At 38.4% G+C, this 16,861-nt stretch overlaps 2 protein-coding genes across 2 annotated transcripts; one reads left to right on the top strand and one right to left on the bottom strand.

The window, feature by feature from the left end:
- Positions 1-4,201: 4,201 nt before the first annotated feature.
- On the top strand, positions 4,202-13,021 carry metap1 (methionyl aminopeptidase 1). The gene is made up of 11 exons (XM_058385749.1): positions 4,202-4,358; positions 6,330-6,381; positions 6,475-6,581; positions 6,673-6,733; positions 7,676-7,767; positions 8,397-8,480; positions 8,792-8,930; positions 9,222-9,353; positions 9,548-9,691; positions 9,824-9,889; positions 11,875-13,021. The coding sequence occupies exons 1-11, from the start codon at positions 4,242-4,244 to the stop codon at positions 12,039-12,041; spliced, it is 1,161 nt and encodes a 386-aa protein (XP_058241732.1). The 5' UTR covers positions 4,202-4,241; the 3' UTR covers positions 12,042-13,021.
- Positions 13,022-13,671: 650 nt separating this feature from the next.
- LOC131350827 (alcohol dehydrogenase 1-like) lies at positions 13,672-16,861 on the bottom strand. Its single transcript, XM_058385750.1, has 9 exons — positions 16,710-16,861; positions 15,885-15,986; positions 15,610-15,751; positions 15,422-15,509; positions 15,008-15,227; positions 14,629-14,889; positions 14,394-14,526; positions 14,127-14,265; positions 13,672-14,043 (listed from the first exon to the last, which is right to left on the bottom strand). Exons 1-9 carry the CDS (start codon positions 16,725-16,727, stop codon positions 14,013-14,015), a joined length of 1,134 nt encoding a protein of 377 aa, XP_058241733.1. The 5' UTR covers positions 16,728-16,861; the 3' UTR covers positions 13,672-14,012.

The following is a 16,861-nucleotide window of genomic DNA, read 5'->3' as shown; positions in this document are numbered from 1 at the left end:
GGAAAAAACGTGAAAGGATTGTACAATTTTTGCCCTTTATCATCCTGGCCTCCTGATTCAGAACTCATAAAGCATTTATTTCTGAATTTTAAGCTTAGCACAAATAATAATGTCATTATGTTTAAGTAAATATAAACAATAAAACATAATTAACACTAAATTCTTTCACATGATTTTCCATTTTAGGGGTGCATGAGAGTTTTTCTGGGATAAAAGATTAGGAACTTTTCAGTTATTTGATTATTTAGATTATATTGCATGTATGCTATAAACAGTGGTATAATAATAATAATAATAATAATAATAATAATAATAATAATAATAATGGTCAAATAACACTAAGCAGTCATATTCTAGTTACGGCAAGTCATTCATTAGCCTAACATTTTCTCTCACATGCTCTCATCTGATACCTGAATGCATGGTTAAAACATTTAAACCTGAGGGCAAAGTTCAAAAAGTACAGCTATTTATACACATATATCTTAGGTGTACACAAGAAAAATGGAGCAATCTGAAATTCTGTGAACTGTCAATGTAGCTGATCAGTTTAAGGACAGTTAACTGTATGGAAGCATTTCACACATACGATTAGGTAAAGGTAGCCCTCTAGAGGTCAGTTAAATAAAACAAGCCAATGAACAGTGTTAAAAACACAAGAAGTGAGGCCAATAGTTATCCAGAATTACTAATTACCTGTAAATTTGAATACATTACGTTAGTGGGTAATAAAACATCATAATTATAATGGATGGGTGTCAGTAGAGACACTTCTGTAATAGAGGTTATGTCTAGCTGATCTAATGCAGCGTATCCTGTCATAACAGCACAGCAGTATAACCACCAAGTAAGATTGTTACCTATGTCACCATGGGCTATCATCAGTCTGACTCTCTTTATTCAGTCATGCCAGTTCATGTCAATTACAAAACCATAACAAGTAAAGAGATATCTGCGCTATTACTGACATCTAGCAAAATACACTCTACAGTTCTACTGAGTAAGACTGTAGTGTGTGAAAATCCCAGGAGATCTATAGTTATAGAAATACCTAGCCTACCTGGCACCAACATCCATGCCATGGTTAGATAGATAGATAGATAGATAGATAGATAGATAGATAGATAGATAGATAGATAGATAGATAGATAGATAGATAGATAGATAGATAGTTTATTCATCCCAAAGGGAAATTCACAGTTTCCAGCAGTATCCACGAACACAGGTAATAGATAAAATAGGAAGGAATATAACAAAAATACTAAAATACCCAAATTAGGGTACAAAATATAACAAAAAATATATCAAATAACAAAAATATAAAATATTACCAAATATAGCAGAATATAACAATTTAACAAAATATAGCAGAAAAATACTAAAATACCCAAATTAGGGTACAAAAATATAACAAAAAATGTATCAAATAACAAAATATAAAATATAACAAAAATATATCAAATAACAAAATACAAAATATTACAAAATATAGCAGAATATAACAATATAAGAAAATATAGCAGAAAAATACTAAATACAGAGATTTAGGAATAAATATGGAGAATGAGATGAAAAACAAGATAAGTAATGTGCAAAACAAGTGGTTAAAGTCACAAAGATCATACTCTGATTAACTGAAACTCTTGACCTGTATCTGCGGGATTTTATGTATTGTGCTGCTGCTACATGACTGGCTGATTGAATAACAGCTGGATACACAGGTTAACTTGCAGATGTACAGGTGTTCCTTTTCCTGAATGGTGATGTATCATGATGAAGAAATGTATAAAGAAAATCCTAGTGAAAAAATAATGGAATATACTTACACTGAAAGCACTTTTAATTATTTTTTTATTGTTGTCTTACATGAATATTCTGTTCCACAAATTGAACAAGTTGGTCTGGATTCATTCTTAGTTTTGCATTTCTCTTGAGCCTCACATGACACTTTTTTGTTTATATGCCAAAATACCCTTATAATAATATTATTAGACATCCTGAACAGAAGAATAGTCAACAGTTAATATACTATGCATATATTCAAAGTATTCAAGCTTTTTGCAGTTTAATTTTGAATGTTGTATCAGTTGTATTCTTTAAATTCTCAGCTTCCCATGAGTATGGGGCACAAAATTCTTATCTAAAAGTGTATGCATAGTCACCAATTACCTGTTACAACCATAAATTAAATATATATAAAGAAAGAAATCTTTGACAGCTCATGTCCGCACGTGGAAAAACATGTCACATAAAATGTGCTCTCATATCAATCTTAACCAAGAGGTTATTTTCCTTTTTCCCAAAATGTATAAAAGGCATACTGATGAGATCATTGAGTGAAAGAGAAGAGACAAAGGAAAATAATACATGAGAAACTACAATCTGAAAAAGTCTTTACCTAAGCCTTTTCTCATTGCAGTGTCCAAGGAAGGTGCAGGTAGACAGAGGCAGTGTGTGCATGGACAATAACTACTAAACACAGAAGAGGTAATACAGAGGTGCATCTGCGTTGCTCATAATCAGCTGGTCGCACCCACCTTAATGAGAGGATATGATTCTTAAGCACTCACAAGAACGGTGGCAGGAATTACCTGGATAGGAATACGCTGGGAAGTATAGCAAAAAAGTAGCATTTTCAGGACCATAATTTTGTTCTCTGCTTAAAAAACAGCAATAACAACAACAAAAAACCATGGTACAAGATAATATAGAGTGGATAATCTATATTATCCATCAGTGGATTCAGAAATTGTTGATGACAAGCATGTATTCACAGCATGAATCATGTTGTTCAGTTGGCAGTCTAGATCATATCACACATTTGTTCTTTGAATTTAGCAAAATTTAACTTACTCCCATCAGACATAACATTATGAGGACTGGGAGGTGAAGTAAATTACACTGATTATCTCCTCATCATGGCACCTGTTAGTGGGTGGGATATATTAGGCAGCAAGTGAACATTTTATCCTCAAAGTTGATGTGGTTGAAGTGGAAAAATGAGTTTGTTGCATATGGGGCTGCATAGCTGCAGACCAGTCAGGGCGCCCATTCTGACCCCTGTGCACCATTAAACGGCAACAATGGGCATGTTTGCATCAGAACTGGACTATGGAGCAATGAAAGAAGGTGGTCTGGTCTGATGAACCATGTTTTCTTTTACATCACGTGGATGTTTTCTTTTACATCACTTACCTGGGGAACACATGGCACCAGGATGTACTATGGGAAGAAGGCAAGCTGGCAGAGGAAGTGTCTTGCTTTGGGCAATGTTCTCCTGGGAAACCTTGGGTCCTGCCATCCATGTGGATGATACTTTGACACGTACCACCTACCTAAGCACTGTTGCAGACCATGTACACCCTTTCATGGAAACAGTATTCACTGGTGGCTGTGGCCTCTTTCAGCAGGATAATGCGCCGTGCCACATGGTTCAGGAATGATTTGATGAGCACAACAATGAGTTTGAGGTGTTGACTTGGCCTCCAAATTCCCCAGCTCTTAATACAATCGAGCATCTGTGGGATGTGCTGGACAAACAAGTCCGATCCATGGAGGCGCTACCTCACAACTTACAGGACTTTCTGCTAACATCTTGGTGCCAGATACCACAGCACACCTTCAGGGATCTAGTGGGGTCCATGCCTCGACGTGTCAGGGGTGTTTTGGCATAAAGGGGAACCAACACAATATTAGGTCCGTGGTCATATTGTTATGGCTGATCGGTGTGTAATGTTAGCTACATGAGTGGCCTGGTGTAGTAATTGTAGTAATTCATCATTGCAGTCTAAAACTGTTTCACAAAAAAGGGGTTTCCTTTTCCATGACTTTCATGTTTTCGTTTCACAATGAACAAACATGTACAAAGATGGTACAGTGACTAGTGTCAACAAATAGGAAAAATGATGGTCTGTTGCAGGGGTTTGGAATTTCTTACACCTCTGCGGAGACACAATTAAATATGTGCTACCGAATTTGTATGCTTTTCAGTTGTCTTTCTTTATGCGTTGATTCTTTTTTTTAGCCTGTATTCAAATATTTATGTTGCATATCACGTTATATATTAAGAGGTTCAACTGGACATTTAATGTACTGCACATTGTGCACAATCCACTGCCATGTCCTATGTAGTGAACTAATGAGGGCCCTCCCTCTGAAGTCTCTCTCTCTCTCTCTCTCTCTCTCTCTCTCTCTCTCTCTCTCTCTCTCTCTCTCTCTCTCTCTCTCTCTCTCCTCAAAGCATGGCGGCGGTGGTGGCGACACGGGCGTGCGAGACCGAGGGCTGCAGTAAAGAAGCCAAACTGCAGTGTCCCACTTGTATTAAACTCGGGATCCAAGGATCATATTTCTGCTCTCAGGTAGTGCCCGGGTTCCGCTCGAGCTTTGCCGTGTATGTGCTACTTAGCTAACAAGCTAGCTAGCACGTTGCTAAAACTAGGCTCACCCGGTTTTAGCCGTGCAGCTAGCACAACAAGCTCTGCGGGCCAGGTTAACCGGCGTGGATTCTTTACTTTAGTGCCGTATATTTACGCATCGTGGCCTCTCACGTGATAAACATAATGAACACAACAAACTAGAGATAGAGAGGTTTCAAGGTTTCCGACTTAGTAAGTATTAGTTTTTGGGAGCACGAGCTTGATAGTTCCAGCACTGTTAGCACAGCGGTAGAGCACAAGACTGGCTCTGCTTCAACACGTCAAGTAGCCAAGATAAGATAAGATCAGATAAAAAATACATGAATTACTTTCAGAAACATTGGTTCATTCAGCTGGACACACAGGTTCCCAGTATAATAATATATTTCAGGGGTTAAATTCAGGGTTGGTACGGCTGTGTATTGAGGGTCACGTTGCTCCAGTTATATGTTCAGTTTCATTTAAGGAGAAAGAATGTATGAAGTGAAATAAAGAGCAAATACAGAAAGAAGGGCTTTGCGGATTCAGGGCATTACTCGTTATATGTACCGTTAGTCTGTGTGTGCTCATGTCGGCCACCTGTTGCAAGTCTGTAAATGGGGTGTGAGCTTGCCTATACGATGTCAATACTACTCCAAAAATACTCACATGCTGTTTAGTCACAGTGATGGACAGTGCTTAATGTGTAAAACTCCAGTGCATTGAGTTAGGGAGAAGTGATTCAGCAAGTGGACAGGAAGGGAAAAGGTCCCAGGACATATAGACCAAAAACGTTTACGTTGAACGTCTTCATATAAAGGGCTGTAAAACTGTGGTACAAGAAGAAATAGCAATCACATTGTTTCACTGATGCTGTGAGAGGACCGAACATTTATGTGTTAAGCTTTTAAACAATACGTGCTCAACCTCATAACAAATATTTGCATACAAACCAGGATCGTACAAAAGTACGTTATGCGGTTTAAACAACGTGACGCAAATATAACACCGTAAATACAGATATCAGACTTATTACTTTGCTGATTATCTAAGATACAGTGTCCTCCTGATCTGCTTTTTAGAAATCCAAACATGCCCATGGTTTGAGTTTCATGAGTGATGAGCCAGCAAGATGCAGAGAGTGAAACGACGCCAATCTTCTTGTTCTTCTCCATCACTTTTGCTTAGACATGACAACAGAGTCAGCTGAGAAAATGAACAGTTACTAGTTTATGGAAGTGACTTCATGGGTTTTTTATAAGTCTGTTAGTTTTTGCATGGTGACATACAGAATGATTGTTCATTAGGTAAATGTTATTTTGATTAGAAGAAAAAATGCTGCAGAGGTGCCTGAGCCCTGTTAATAAGTCCTGAAAACAAAAGTGCTTGAGAAGCCCTGGGTTAATTTATTTCTAAGGCACAAAACTAACTAAGTAACTAGCCATGTGCGCTGTCAGAAATATCACAGTTCTTGAAGCCATTTTCTCAAAACACACGGTCTCGTTTCCAAGCCTCACTCAGCATTAGCCACAAAACTGTACGACTTTTAAGGTTTTTTAAGTAAGGAAGTGTGTGCTACTAGAGGGGGAAAAAATCAAAACTGGGATTATTTTATATTATTAGTTAATGAATATTTAATGTTCATTGTCATTAAGACAAGCTAGTTTTTGTTCTCATCTAGCAATAATCAGTCATTCTCTCACCAGCCTCACTTTTTCCTTCCTCTTGATTTCTTTTACCTGTCTTGAAAACCATAACTGGAAACTCCTGCTGTATATAAATATATGTTTTCAAACAAGCACATCAATATAAACATGTACTTTGAATTACAAATATTTGAGAATTCAGTAGCACTCTGGTGTGCCATAGTGTGTAATGGATACTTAGGAATAAAACAACTATTATACATGCTACAAACCTTTCTATTGTTTTTAGGAGTGTTTCAAAGGCAGCTGGGGTACTCACAAACTGCTCCACAAGAAAGCAAGTAGGTATCATGCTCCCCGGTATGTATCATGTGCCTGCTTGTATGTTTTACTGGTGCTCTGTATAACAGACCTTGTTATTGGACGTTTGACAGAAGAAGACAAAAAGGATGAGGAAAAGAACTGTATGGAGAAGGAGGTCAACACAGATCCCTGGCCTGGATATAAGTACTCTGGCAAGCTGCGACCTCACTATCCTCTGGTATGAGCACAAATAAAATAGCATTCACATTGACAACATTCAAAAAAAAAAGATCATTTACAGAAAAAAAGTGCTTTGTGTGTCTTGGTAGACACCCATGCGTCCTGTTCCAGGGCACATTCAGAGGCCGGACTATGCTGATCACCCGCTGGGTAAGACTGAATTAATTGCACAAACAGCCGCATTAGATTACAGGTGTAAAAAATGTAACCCTCTACCCAAATTCCTTTGGTTTTGCTTTTCCCAAAGGACAGCCTGACCCTTTTGTTTTCTTGTATTTTTTATTTTAACCCTTCTTCCTGTAGGTGAGTAAAATAATACTCTCTAGATTCTTGGACTTGGCAGCCATCTACATTTTTCACTGTTTTCTATATTTCTAATTCATGTTGGAGGAGCTTACTTAGGCGAATCAAGTCATACTTTAATATGTTTAATTTCATACACAAAATACTCTGTTCTGGTCAGTCATTTCATAACCAGATCTTGCTCTATGTATCGGCAGCATGTAATAAAAGATCTATGCACTACATATAATTGTACAGATCTATATTTTATTTCTTCTTTAACCCAAAGCTGCGGAATCATCCTGTAAGTAATGGGAAACAAGAACATAGTTACATAGAACATAGCCTAGCAAAAGGCTCATAGTTGAGTACCAGTAAGAGCTTTTTAATATACAGTAGTAAATTTAGTGTAGACAGTTCCTGCTTTCCTAGGTATATGATTTTTGTGTGTATGTTTGTTTACCTGTTGAGATGCTTCTGATATTTATGTGATTTTTGTACCTGTATGAGTGTTGCCATTGGTGTTGGTTTTTTTGCTCACTGTAGCAACAGAGGCAAATACAAGGACCTTGTTTTTAGGTGCTGTATTGTCGAACAGTTTTTGAGACATGCAGGTTTTTTTCTATTTACAGTGTCTGTGTGAGGGTTTTTTGTTTTGTTTTTTTATTGCATAGCTGGTAATGGAACCCTGCTGAAATTACTCATGATTATACCTCAGTGGAGCTGTTTTTATATGAGACCATTATAAATCAGAGGATTAAATGGTTGTAAAGTGTTCGATCGTTGACTGGTGATTTTGTTGGTTGGTAGGGATGTCTGAGACGGAGCAGACGCTTAAAGGGACTTCCCAAATTAAAATCCTTACTCCTGAAGAGACAGAGGGCATGAGAATCGTCTGCAAGGTAAATCCAGCTTTGTATTTTATATATCATTGTATTATTTTTGAATTGTTTATTTTTTTTTGGTGTATCTGAGTGTAAATGATTAACGTCTGGCATCGCCACGTGGAAATTGTGGCATTTTGGTCGTCTGTGTAATTGTTCCATTGCAGTACGTAAGGTGCAAAGTGCATTGCACTTCATCCCTTGTTATACATACAAGGAAGTGAATTTTATGCGATGTTTGAACAGATGAACATTATCTAAAACAACATTGTTTTAATTTTTGGCTTGTAATGAGAATGTAAGAGAAGTACTACAATTTCATACCTTTGGGACAGTCCAGGGAGCTGATTTGGTCTGAAAACTGTGTTTTGTGAACTTGCAATGTGTGAGGGATCCGCTTCAGGCTCCTGGCATCAAATAATGTCATTACCTAGTAATTCTTAGTTTGCACAAATTGTATAACAGAGGTAACAAAATTGCTGCATCATCAGATGAAATGATGCCAAACGAGTTGAGAATAATTCCTGGTTATAGAAGCAAAAGTCCATGGCAAGTGTAATGCTGACCTTAGACTGCGTAGCATGTTAACATTGCTTATGGTGATGGATCGGGTCACATTTTAACTTTTCTGGGTGATTCATTTGCAGCTGGCGAGAGAGGTGCTGGACATTGCGGCTATGATGGTGAAACCAGGAGTGACAACAGAGGAGATTGATCATGCTGTACATCTGGTAATTCTCTCTTCTTTCTGCTTCATGTCCATTATTAATTAAGTACTAAGGTATTGTTGTTGATCTTAATTACCAATGAATGAAACAACACACAGACATCTGATATTGGAACAAAGATTTAGAACCAACATGTTTCATTTCATACAGAGAGTTTTTCAATATTTTTACTATTGTGCTCCAAAACTCTGGAATTTATCATGTATTTTTTTCCCCTTCTATAATCGAACAAGACTAAGTCTGATACCAAGTAAAATACAACCTAAAAAAAAAACTACAAACATATTAGTGACCTGGATTTCTGTAAATTACAGGCGTGCCTAGCACGGAATTGCTATCCCTCACCCCTCAACTACTACAACTTTCCCAAGTCCTGCTGTACATCAGTTAATGAGGTCATCTGCCATGGAATACCAGACCGCCGCACCCTACAAGAGGGGGACATCCTTAATGGTGCAGACACACGAAAAAATACTCACACATTCACCTGTTTTCAGATGATGTCTTTTAGGTGCAGCTCTACTAGTGTTTTTTTTGTGTCAGTGGTCACAACAAGGTTAAGGTCTAGACAGAAGATCAACAAGTTCATAGAAGTGCTTTTGAATTCTTGATGAATTCACTTGCTTCAACTGATGGAAATTACTTTTCTATTTATATATAAAAATCAGGACTGTGTATGGCTGTACATGTTTGTGTTAGGTAAAGAGCCAGTGTTCATTAATAACCAAACTCTTCATATTTCAGTGGATATTACGGTTTTCCACAACGGTTACCATGGAGACCTGAATGAGACATTTTTTGTGGGTGAGGTGGATGAAGGGGCAAAAAGGCTGGTGCAGACGACATATGAATGCCTAATGCAAGCTATTGATGCTGGTAAGAAAGATGCACTTAGCTTTAGCCTTGTATGATGGTTTTAGAATAAGACAAAACATACAGATCCAGTTAGATCTTTGTGTTTATCAGTGAAATATTCTGCTTTGCATATGCCTTGTGGCCTCTAGAGGTCAGGGCTGCACTGCAGCATGGTGCAGCTCACTAATGGGACGCTTTGTGTCATGTTCATCCAGTGAAGCCTGGCGTACGTTATCGGGAGCTGGGGAACATCATTCAGAAACATGCACAGGCTAATGGATTTTCTGTGGTGCGAAGTTACTGCGGTCATGGCATCCACAAACTCTTTCATACGGCACCCAATGTGCCGCATTATGCAAGTAAGCATTTATACATGCATACGTCATGTTCTACTGAGTCATAAACCTACTTGTTAGAGCTCTAGACATTTGTGCGCACACTCATTACAAAACCTGCCCTGACTGATTACCGAGTTTTATGTTTGTGTGTAGAGAATAAAGCTGTTGGAGTGATGAAACCTGGTCATGTCTTCACGATTGAACCCATGATATGTGAAGGTAAGAGCCTAAAAAAATCTCAGAATTTAATTTCCATGAATCATTCAAACTAACGCTACACTCTGAGTGCTGTGGTTGACCAAGCAGAGTGCATTAGTGGAAAAAATGGGCCTGTGTTATGATATCATCCCATTGCACATGGCTGCTTTCCTTAGCTGCGCTTCACTTGACTTGAATGTAGTGCTCAGTGGTCACAGGGTGTGTGTGTCTTTGATTCTTAAAAATAGGCCTTACAATCAGAAAAAGAAAGATTTTATAATTATTCAGTTCAGCATCGAAAATGCCGATATTTCAGTACGGTTTTGTTTGGGCGGGGTGAATGAATTTTTGAAAGGGTGAACTATCTGTGTAACACATTTGTTGCAGCTGGTCAGGGCAACATGGATACCACATGAAATTTTCATAAATGTGAAAGTAGATCAGATTTGTTTGTGCTGTGCTACAAGTCAGGTTTTCACTGTCTGCAATCTCACGCTCCCTTGAGCATTTATTTGCAACTCTCCGATATTTTAGATGGTGAATTGGCTTCTGCTATGTACATACCCTAAGACATGCTCTTGGCACTGATATAATGGCACCCAACCTTAGAAGGCATTAGCAAACAATTTCTTCATATATAGTCAATTCCATATAAATGGACATTGATGGTTATGTTAGCTGCCTACTGCAGTATATTGGAGATGAAAGTGAATAATGAATATCATGAATAATTAAATTAATGAATGAAATTATCCCAAAGTGCAGACTTTCAGCTTTTATCTGGGTATTTAATTACATCATAACAGGGTGAAGGGTGTAGCAATTACAGCATGCCCCCAACCCCGCCGTTTTAAGGGTTGCCATTGAAGTATGCTCCAGATCATTGTCCATCTGCAGTACAAAGCACCTTCAATGAGTTTCCAAGCATTGAGCTGACTCTGAGCAGATAATATAACCCTGTACTCTGCACAATCCATCCTGCCGAAACAGCAGTCAGTTGTCAGCAGTCACATCAATAAATACAAGGGAACCCAGCCAATTGGAAGCCATACGTTTCTATGACATAACATGAAGTAGTATGCTTAAGATCATGAACAGTTTGTTCCTTCTCCATAATTTTCTCTTCCCATCATTCTGGAACAAATTGTCTCTGCTTTTTGTTTTTCTAATCTGAGATTGTTTTTATTAGGGGGCTTACCAGAGGTTTACATCTTGGGGTAAACCGTCTGTATTTATTCTGGTGAAGTCTTCTCATGATTGTTGATTTTGATGTTGAGATGCTTACCTCTGTGGTGGAGGGTTGTTTTCCCCAAGAGAAAGAATTGATCCGTCATCTTCAAACATAGCCATTTTCTGTAGTCTTCTGGACTTTTGATGTTCCTGAGCCCGCCAGTGCATTCTTCCTTTTTTGAGAATATACCGAATAGTTTATTTGGTCACACTTCATGTTCCTTGCTATCATTCTCATGAGTTTGTTTTGATTTTTCACCCAAATGATGGTTTGCGTCACTGGCTATTTGATGATGATAATGAAGGAATTTATGTACACCTGACCATAGAACAGCTGAGCAACTCATTGTCTAATTATATTTGCTCCACACTGTTTACTTAATTTGGACAGAAATACCCTCATATTAAAGCTGAAGGTTTGTGCTGTTTATGGTCATCATTTAATTTCACATCTAACATACTAGAGAGCTAATCCAGTATTAGACTGCTAAAGTAACAATAACCTTGACAATGTGGACCTTTGTGAATGTCTACAAAAACAGTATCAACTAATAGAGATGTTAAAATGTGTGAGTATAATTGTTCTTTTTAACTATAACAATAATTAATGGAAATAGTTAGCTAAATGAAGACTGTGCACTGCTGATGCCAGTTTATGACAAGCTTGGTCTTTACACTGTGAAGTAAGCATGTGCCTGGACACATCACAAACCTTCCTGTCCTTTCTTTCCAAAAGTGCTTGAATGTTTGTAAACTTGCCCCTCTCCTCTGTGCAGGTGGTTGGCAGGATGAGACATGGCCAGATGGTTGGACAGCTGTTACTCGAGATGGGAAACGTTCTGCTCAGTTTGAACACACACTTCTGGTGACCGAAACAGGTTGTGAGATTCTCACTCGTCGACTTGATGAAAATGGCCGTGCTCACTTCCTGTCACAGATGTAGAGTGCTCGGGTGAGAACACAGGCCCTGCCCCCAGTGGAGGACACATCTGCTCTGCCCCTCTCACTGATCAGCCAATCACACTGTGGTTCTTTGTTGGGCAGGAGATTATTGGCCAAATGGCCATGTTAATGGAGTGTCTAACTGGGCAAGAAGTGGAGATTTGTTATTTATGAATTTGTCATCTGAACAGTCATAGGACTCGCTTGGATCTGATCAGACTGGAAGGCACTGACTTTAGACCTGCATACAGTGCCACCACTCTTTTTGCTTGGAAGGTGTCTGTGTGTCTGTGTGTCTGTGTCTGTGTCTGTGTCTGTGTCTGTGTCTGTGTGTGTGTATACACGTACACCTGTATATGCATACCTACACACTTCATTGAATGAGCTGTGCTTGAATTCAGGATTAATTGTGTCTGTCTGTCCAAGTATGAATGATAAGCATGTCATGTGTTTCCAAATGATACCAAACAGACTTATTAATAAAAAATCTTACTGCATTTTTTTCTTTCCTTTCTGGTTTATCCCAGACATACTCCCTGGCAACATCCTCCTGTTTACAAAAGAGTGCCTCACAACAATGTATTTCATGAAATTCTACCAGAGTGCATCAGTCCATTCTGTTGTAATTTATTTAAATAAGTGATGGTATAAGTCATTTCATATTGGCTGATGCAGTTCAGAACTGCTCTGCGGGGTTGAGCTGTATTGCTAGGTTTTTGGTCATTAGTGCTCTGTGTGTGTCTAAAACCCAGTCAAACCCATTTTACTGATCTGCATTCAAGCTGTATTAAAGCAGATTTTTCCCTGTGGATGGTCTCTAGGGTTTGTGTTTTTCACCCAAATGTGTGTAACATGTCTCTGTTTGTCAGTGTATTTGCAAAGGTCCAGTTTTGGATTTTGGAACAGGGAGGTTGAGAGATTTGTTTATACAAACTTGCAACAGCATAGTAAATTCTACACGAAATAAAAAGTTTAGTGTCATTTCTTTGCCAACTGTCCTTTTCTCTCACCCCTTCTATGTCTGGTCATTCAAGAACTTTACTATTTACAATAAACCCTCCTCAAAATGGTTTGTTTACTAAACCTGTGGTTCAGATGGGGGTATGTTTGTTCAGGAATGTTTTTGGCAGGTGGAGCCCATCATATTATGCAATAGATGTTTAGAGTTCAAATAAGTCTACTGAAATATCTGAGGAGGAACTAATTCCTTTTTTGGCTTATTAAAATAGCTGAGGATGTACAGTTCATGTCTGTCACTGACTTGGCAAAGACCAAAACATGGTATTAAAATACAGAAATGCATTTGCTGTTTAGTCTGCAGATGTTTTTGTAAAATATTGTTTGGATTGTAGTTTGTCAGCTGGCTTCCATCTTCTAGATAGGTACTAACTGAATATATTTCAACATTTCCTCATGTTGCGTAAGGACATCATATGGCCTGGAGTCAGATTTAAAAGGGATTTCCACAAAATAAAAAGGAACAGATGTTTCACTGCATTTTAGCATTTGGCAGATTCTCCAAGGTCATTTTATTTAATCATGTAGTTAATCACTTAACTAGGCTTCCCATTCTTATGAAACTCTTGGTGTGAACGGGATGAGCTCATAAAGATGTAAAGCAGAAGCATCACTGCATTTGCATTTTTATTACCAGATGCAAGTGTTTTACATAATGACTTCCACCCCATAGCTTTTTATATGATTGTATAATATCTGGACTCTTTTAGATAATCTAATTCCAGTATGTGGTTTATAACAGTATGCAGGTTAAATACACTAATTGAGTAATGTGAGTATTTCAGTGAACACCTTTTGAGTATCGCAGGGTTATAGAACATTTAACTGGTTTTCAAAACAAAGTGAATTAGTACTTGCAAGCTTATTAAATGATAAGGTATAAGCAGCAGATGTGGCAGAAGCAGTAATAGCTTTGGTCTGAAGTAGTTGTGGTATTTAAGTAGCTGTGCCCATCTCACTTAGACACGTTCAGGATGGTTCGAATGCTATAAGACAGGAAATGATTGTTAGATAATATACCATTCAAAAATGAAGATATTTGAAAGCAGTAGAATAACAAGCTATTTACCATTCTCCCTTCTTCATGAGATCAATGGCATCGTTGACCTGCTCAAGATTCATAGTATGGGTTACAAACTCGTCCAGCTTTATACGACCGTTCATGTAGTCTAGGACTAGCTTCGGAATGGAATCCTTACTCTTAAAGCCTGAGACACATAGATATGCAAATATCAACTGAAGCACATTTTTTATTAATGAAAAGCCACTTAATGGTGAAATTTCAACCTATTTCTATTCAGTATGTTTTAGACTATGATATTAAACATCAGGCTACCTCCAAAAAGCGAGCCTTTCCAGGTCTTTCCAGCAATTAGCTGAATTGGTCGAGCAGAAAAATCACTAACGTCTGTCCAGCCAACAAGTACACTCACGCCCCAACCTTTAGCACAGGACTCCAGTGCACTCCTCTTCAGGGAATCAAGAATAATTTACTTACATAGAATTTAGTCACAGGGAAAATGACCAGTACACACACACACAAAAAAAAAATCTTAGAACAGCTTACTTACCATAACAGCCACATTGCCCACACACTCCAGGGAGAAATCCACGCCCCCATTGGTCATTTCTGCCAGAACCTCACTGACAGGCTTTTTGTGTGCTTTGGGGTTTACAAATTCAGTGGCACCAAATACCTTTGCTTTTTCAAACTTCTGGTCATTTATGTCCACAGCAATGATCCTGGAGGCTCCAGCATTCTTACAGCCCATGACTGCAGCAAGGCCTACAGCTCCAAGCCCGAAGACTGCACACACTGAGCCTGGCTCTACCTGTAACCAAATACTGTCATATATGAGCACAAATCTAACTGCAGCAAGAGCATTCACCTGGCATCACCTAACTTTAATGGAACTAGGTTTAAATCATAGAGCTCAGCACTAGACATACCTTGGCAGTGTTGATAGCAGCTCCATATCCAGTGGAAATACCACAGCCAAGCAGACAAACACGGTCCAATGGGGCATCATCATGGATCTTCGTCACAGCAATCTGGTTCATGACCGTGTACTCAGAGAAGGTGCTGGTGCCCATGAACTGCAGGACAGGCTTACCACGGCAGGTGAAGCGTGTGATGGTATCCGACATCTGAGCATATCGATCACTAGTCCTGTAAAAAAAATTAATTAACTGTGCGTTTAACATTTACTTTTATTCATTTAACACATTTTTTATACCATATGACTTTAACATATGACACTTTTTCTGGGCTACATGCTACATGCATAGCTGAACATGGTTCTTGCTCTAAGAATTCTGCTTTGTTGTTTTGCTTTGCGTTATGTACTTGCTTAGGTTTCGTACCAGCTTTCTTCACAGAGGTTAGTCTTTGGGCTCTTACAGAACTTGCAATCTCTACACTGAGAGATGAAGAGGGGAATGACCTTATCACCTGTGAAAACATTACCACACATACAGAAGAGGTCAGGACACTACAGGTAAGCCAGCAGCAGCAACCAGAATGAATAGTGAACATTGTAAGGTGTTCTGACCTGGTTTGAACTCAGTGACTCCAGGTCCAACACTTTCCACCACACCAGCCCCTTCATGTCCAAGCACAGCAGGAAATCCCTCCTTATGCTTGCCCTCAAATAGATGGTACAAGTCGGTGTGACAAACACCTGTTGCTATCACCTACAGCACAAGACAGGAACAGAGTATAACTCATGCCTCAGTTTTTTTTGTTTTTTTTTTTAAAAAGCATATTTTTATTCATAGGATTAATTCATGAAAGCGACAGCAAAGACACAAAGAAGCAATGTCCAACCTTGATACGGAGTTCATTCTTTTGGGGTGGAGCTACTTCAATCTCCTCTATCACCAGCGGGGTATTGGGCTCCCAGGCTACAGCAGCCCAACACTTAATCACCTAAAAACAAACACATATAGAATTTGTGGTGTAGTGAATAGAGACTTTGTTCCTCATGTGTGTAGTGCAATATGGTTATGCACTCTGCAGATACACTGATCTGTGACTACACATGGAAGCTTTCCAAACATCTGTTTTTGCTTCTTGAGTAATGTTTGACTTTAGTGGAGTGTATAAGTGAGATTTCACAACCTTATCAAATGTTAAAATGATTACAGTTCCAGCTTTAGTATTTGGGACTGTAGGTATTGATGGTGGAACTGGTTTTCAGCAGTTTTTATTGTGTTTCTATATTACATTTGTGTCAAAGTCTCAAAGATTTAAAAGGTAAGTCTTCTGTAATGTCCTTCTGTGGGCCTCTGTTTCTACAGCACCTCATACATCATATTTTTCCAGTATTGCATTTTATGTCTCATATAGTATATAGTTTTATTTCATTTGAATAAAAAATATATATAAATACACACTCAAAAATGGCTGATTGCCAAATAAAAGTAGGTTCATCATTTAAAGTAACAAACATTTTTTTCTAAATACAGAAGCAACATTAATGTTCATGACTGCTAGCTGCAGACTATAAAACACATTTTATATAAACACATATCTTACAAAACTTTGCATGGCAGAGCTTAACTAACAATCTTAGCAAGATGAAATACCATAATCATACCAAGCTTTCTACGACCAACTATGGATATAACAGAAAGTGGGAAATATACGTACCTTTCCTGCAGTGGCCATGTCTTATTGTTGTCACTTCAGCAGACAGAGAGAGAAAGAATGAAGGAGAGCACAAAATATTTGGCTCACAATTATATACTCGAGCCCCAGAATTGCAATGGGGAGGCAGCACTTTCCTCTAACGCTATTTAAGG

Source organism: Hemibagrus wyckioides, linkage group LG03 (assembly GCF_019097595.1).
Source record: "Hemibagrus wyckioides isolate EC202008001 linkage group LG03, SWU_Hwy_1.0, whole genome shotgun sequence".
Taxonomy (NCBI): domain Eukaryota; kingdom Metazoa; phylum Chordata; class Actinopteri; order Siluriformes; family Bagridae; genus Hemibagrus; species Hemibagrus wyckioides.
Note: the sequence above shows the minus strand (reverse complement) of the source record. Positions and strands in the feature narration are given on the sequence as shown.

What these genes read in the sequence shown, in the direction of transcription:
- metap1 (XM_058385749.1), top strand. Translation starts at nt 4,242, where the DNA reads ATGGCGGCGGTGGTGGCGACACGGGCGTGCGAGACCGAGGGCTGCAGT. An exon ending in GCATGAGAATCGTCTGCAAG is followed by an intron (nt 7,768 to 8,396) that starts GTAAATCCAGCT and finishes ATTCATTTGCAG; the next exon opens with CTGGCGAGAGAGGTGCTGGA. An exon ending in TGAACCCATGATATGTGAAG is followed by an intron (nt 9,890 to 11,874) that starts GTAAGAGCCTAA and finishes TCCTCTGTGCAG; the next exon opens with GTGGTTGGCAGGATGAGACA.
- LOC131350827 (XM_058385750.1), bottom strand. An exon ending in AGAATGAACTCCGTATCAAG is followed by an intron (nt 15,752 to 15,884) that starts GTTGGACATTGC and finishes CTTGTGCTGTAG; the next exon opens with GTGATAGCAACAGGTGTTTG. An exon ending in CTCATGAAGAAGGGAGAATG is followed by an intron (nt 14,044 to 14,126) that starts GTAAATAGCTTG and finishes CCTGTCTTATAG; the next exon opens with CATTCGAACCATCCTGAACG.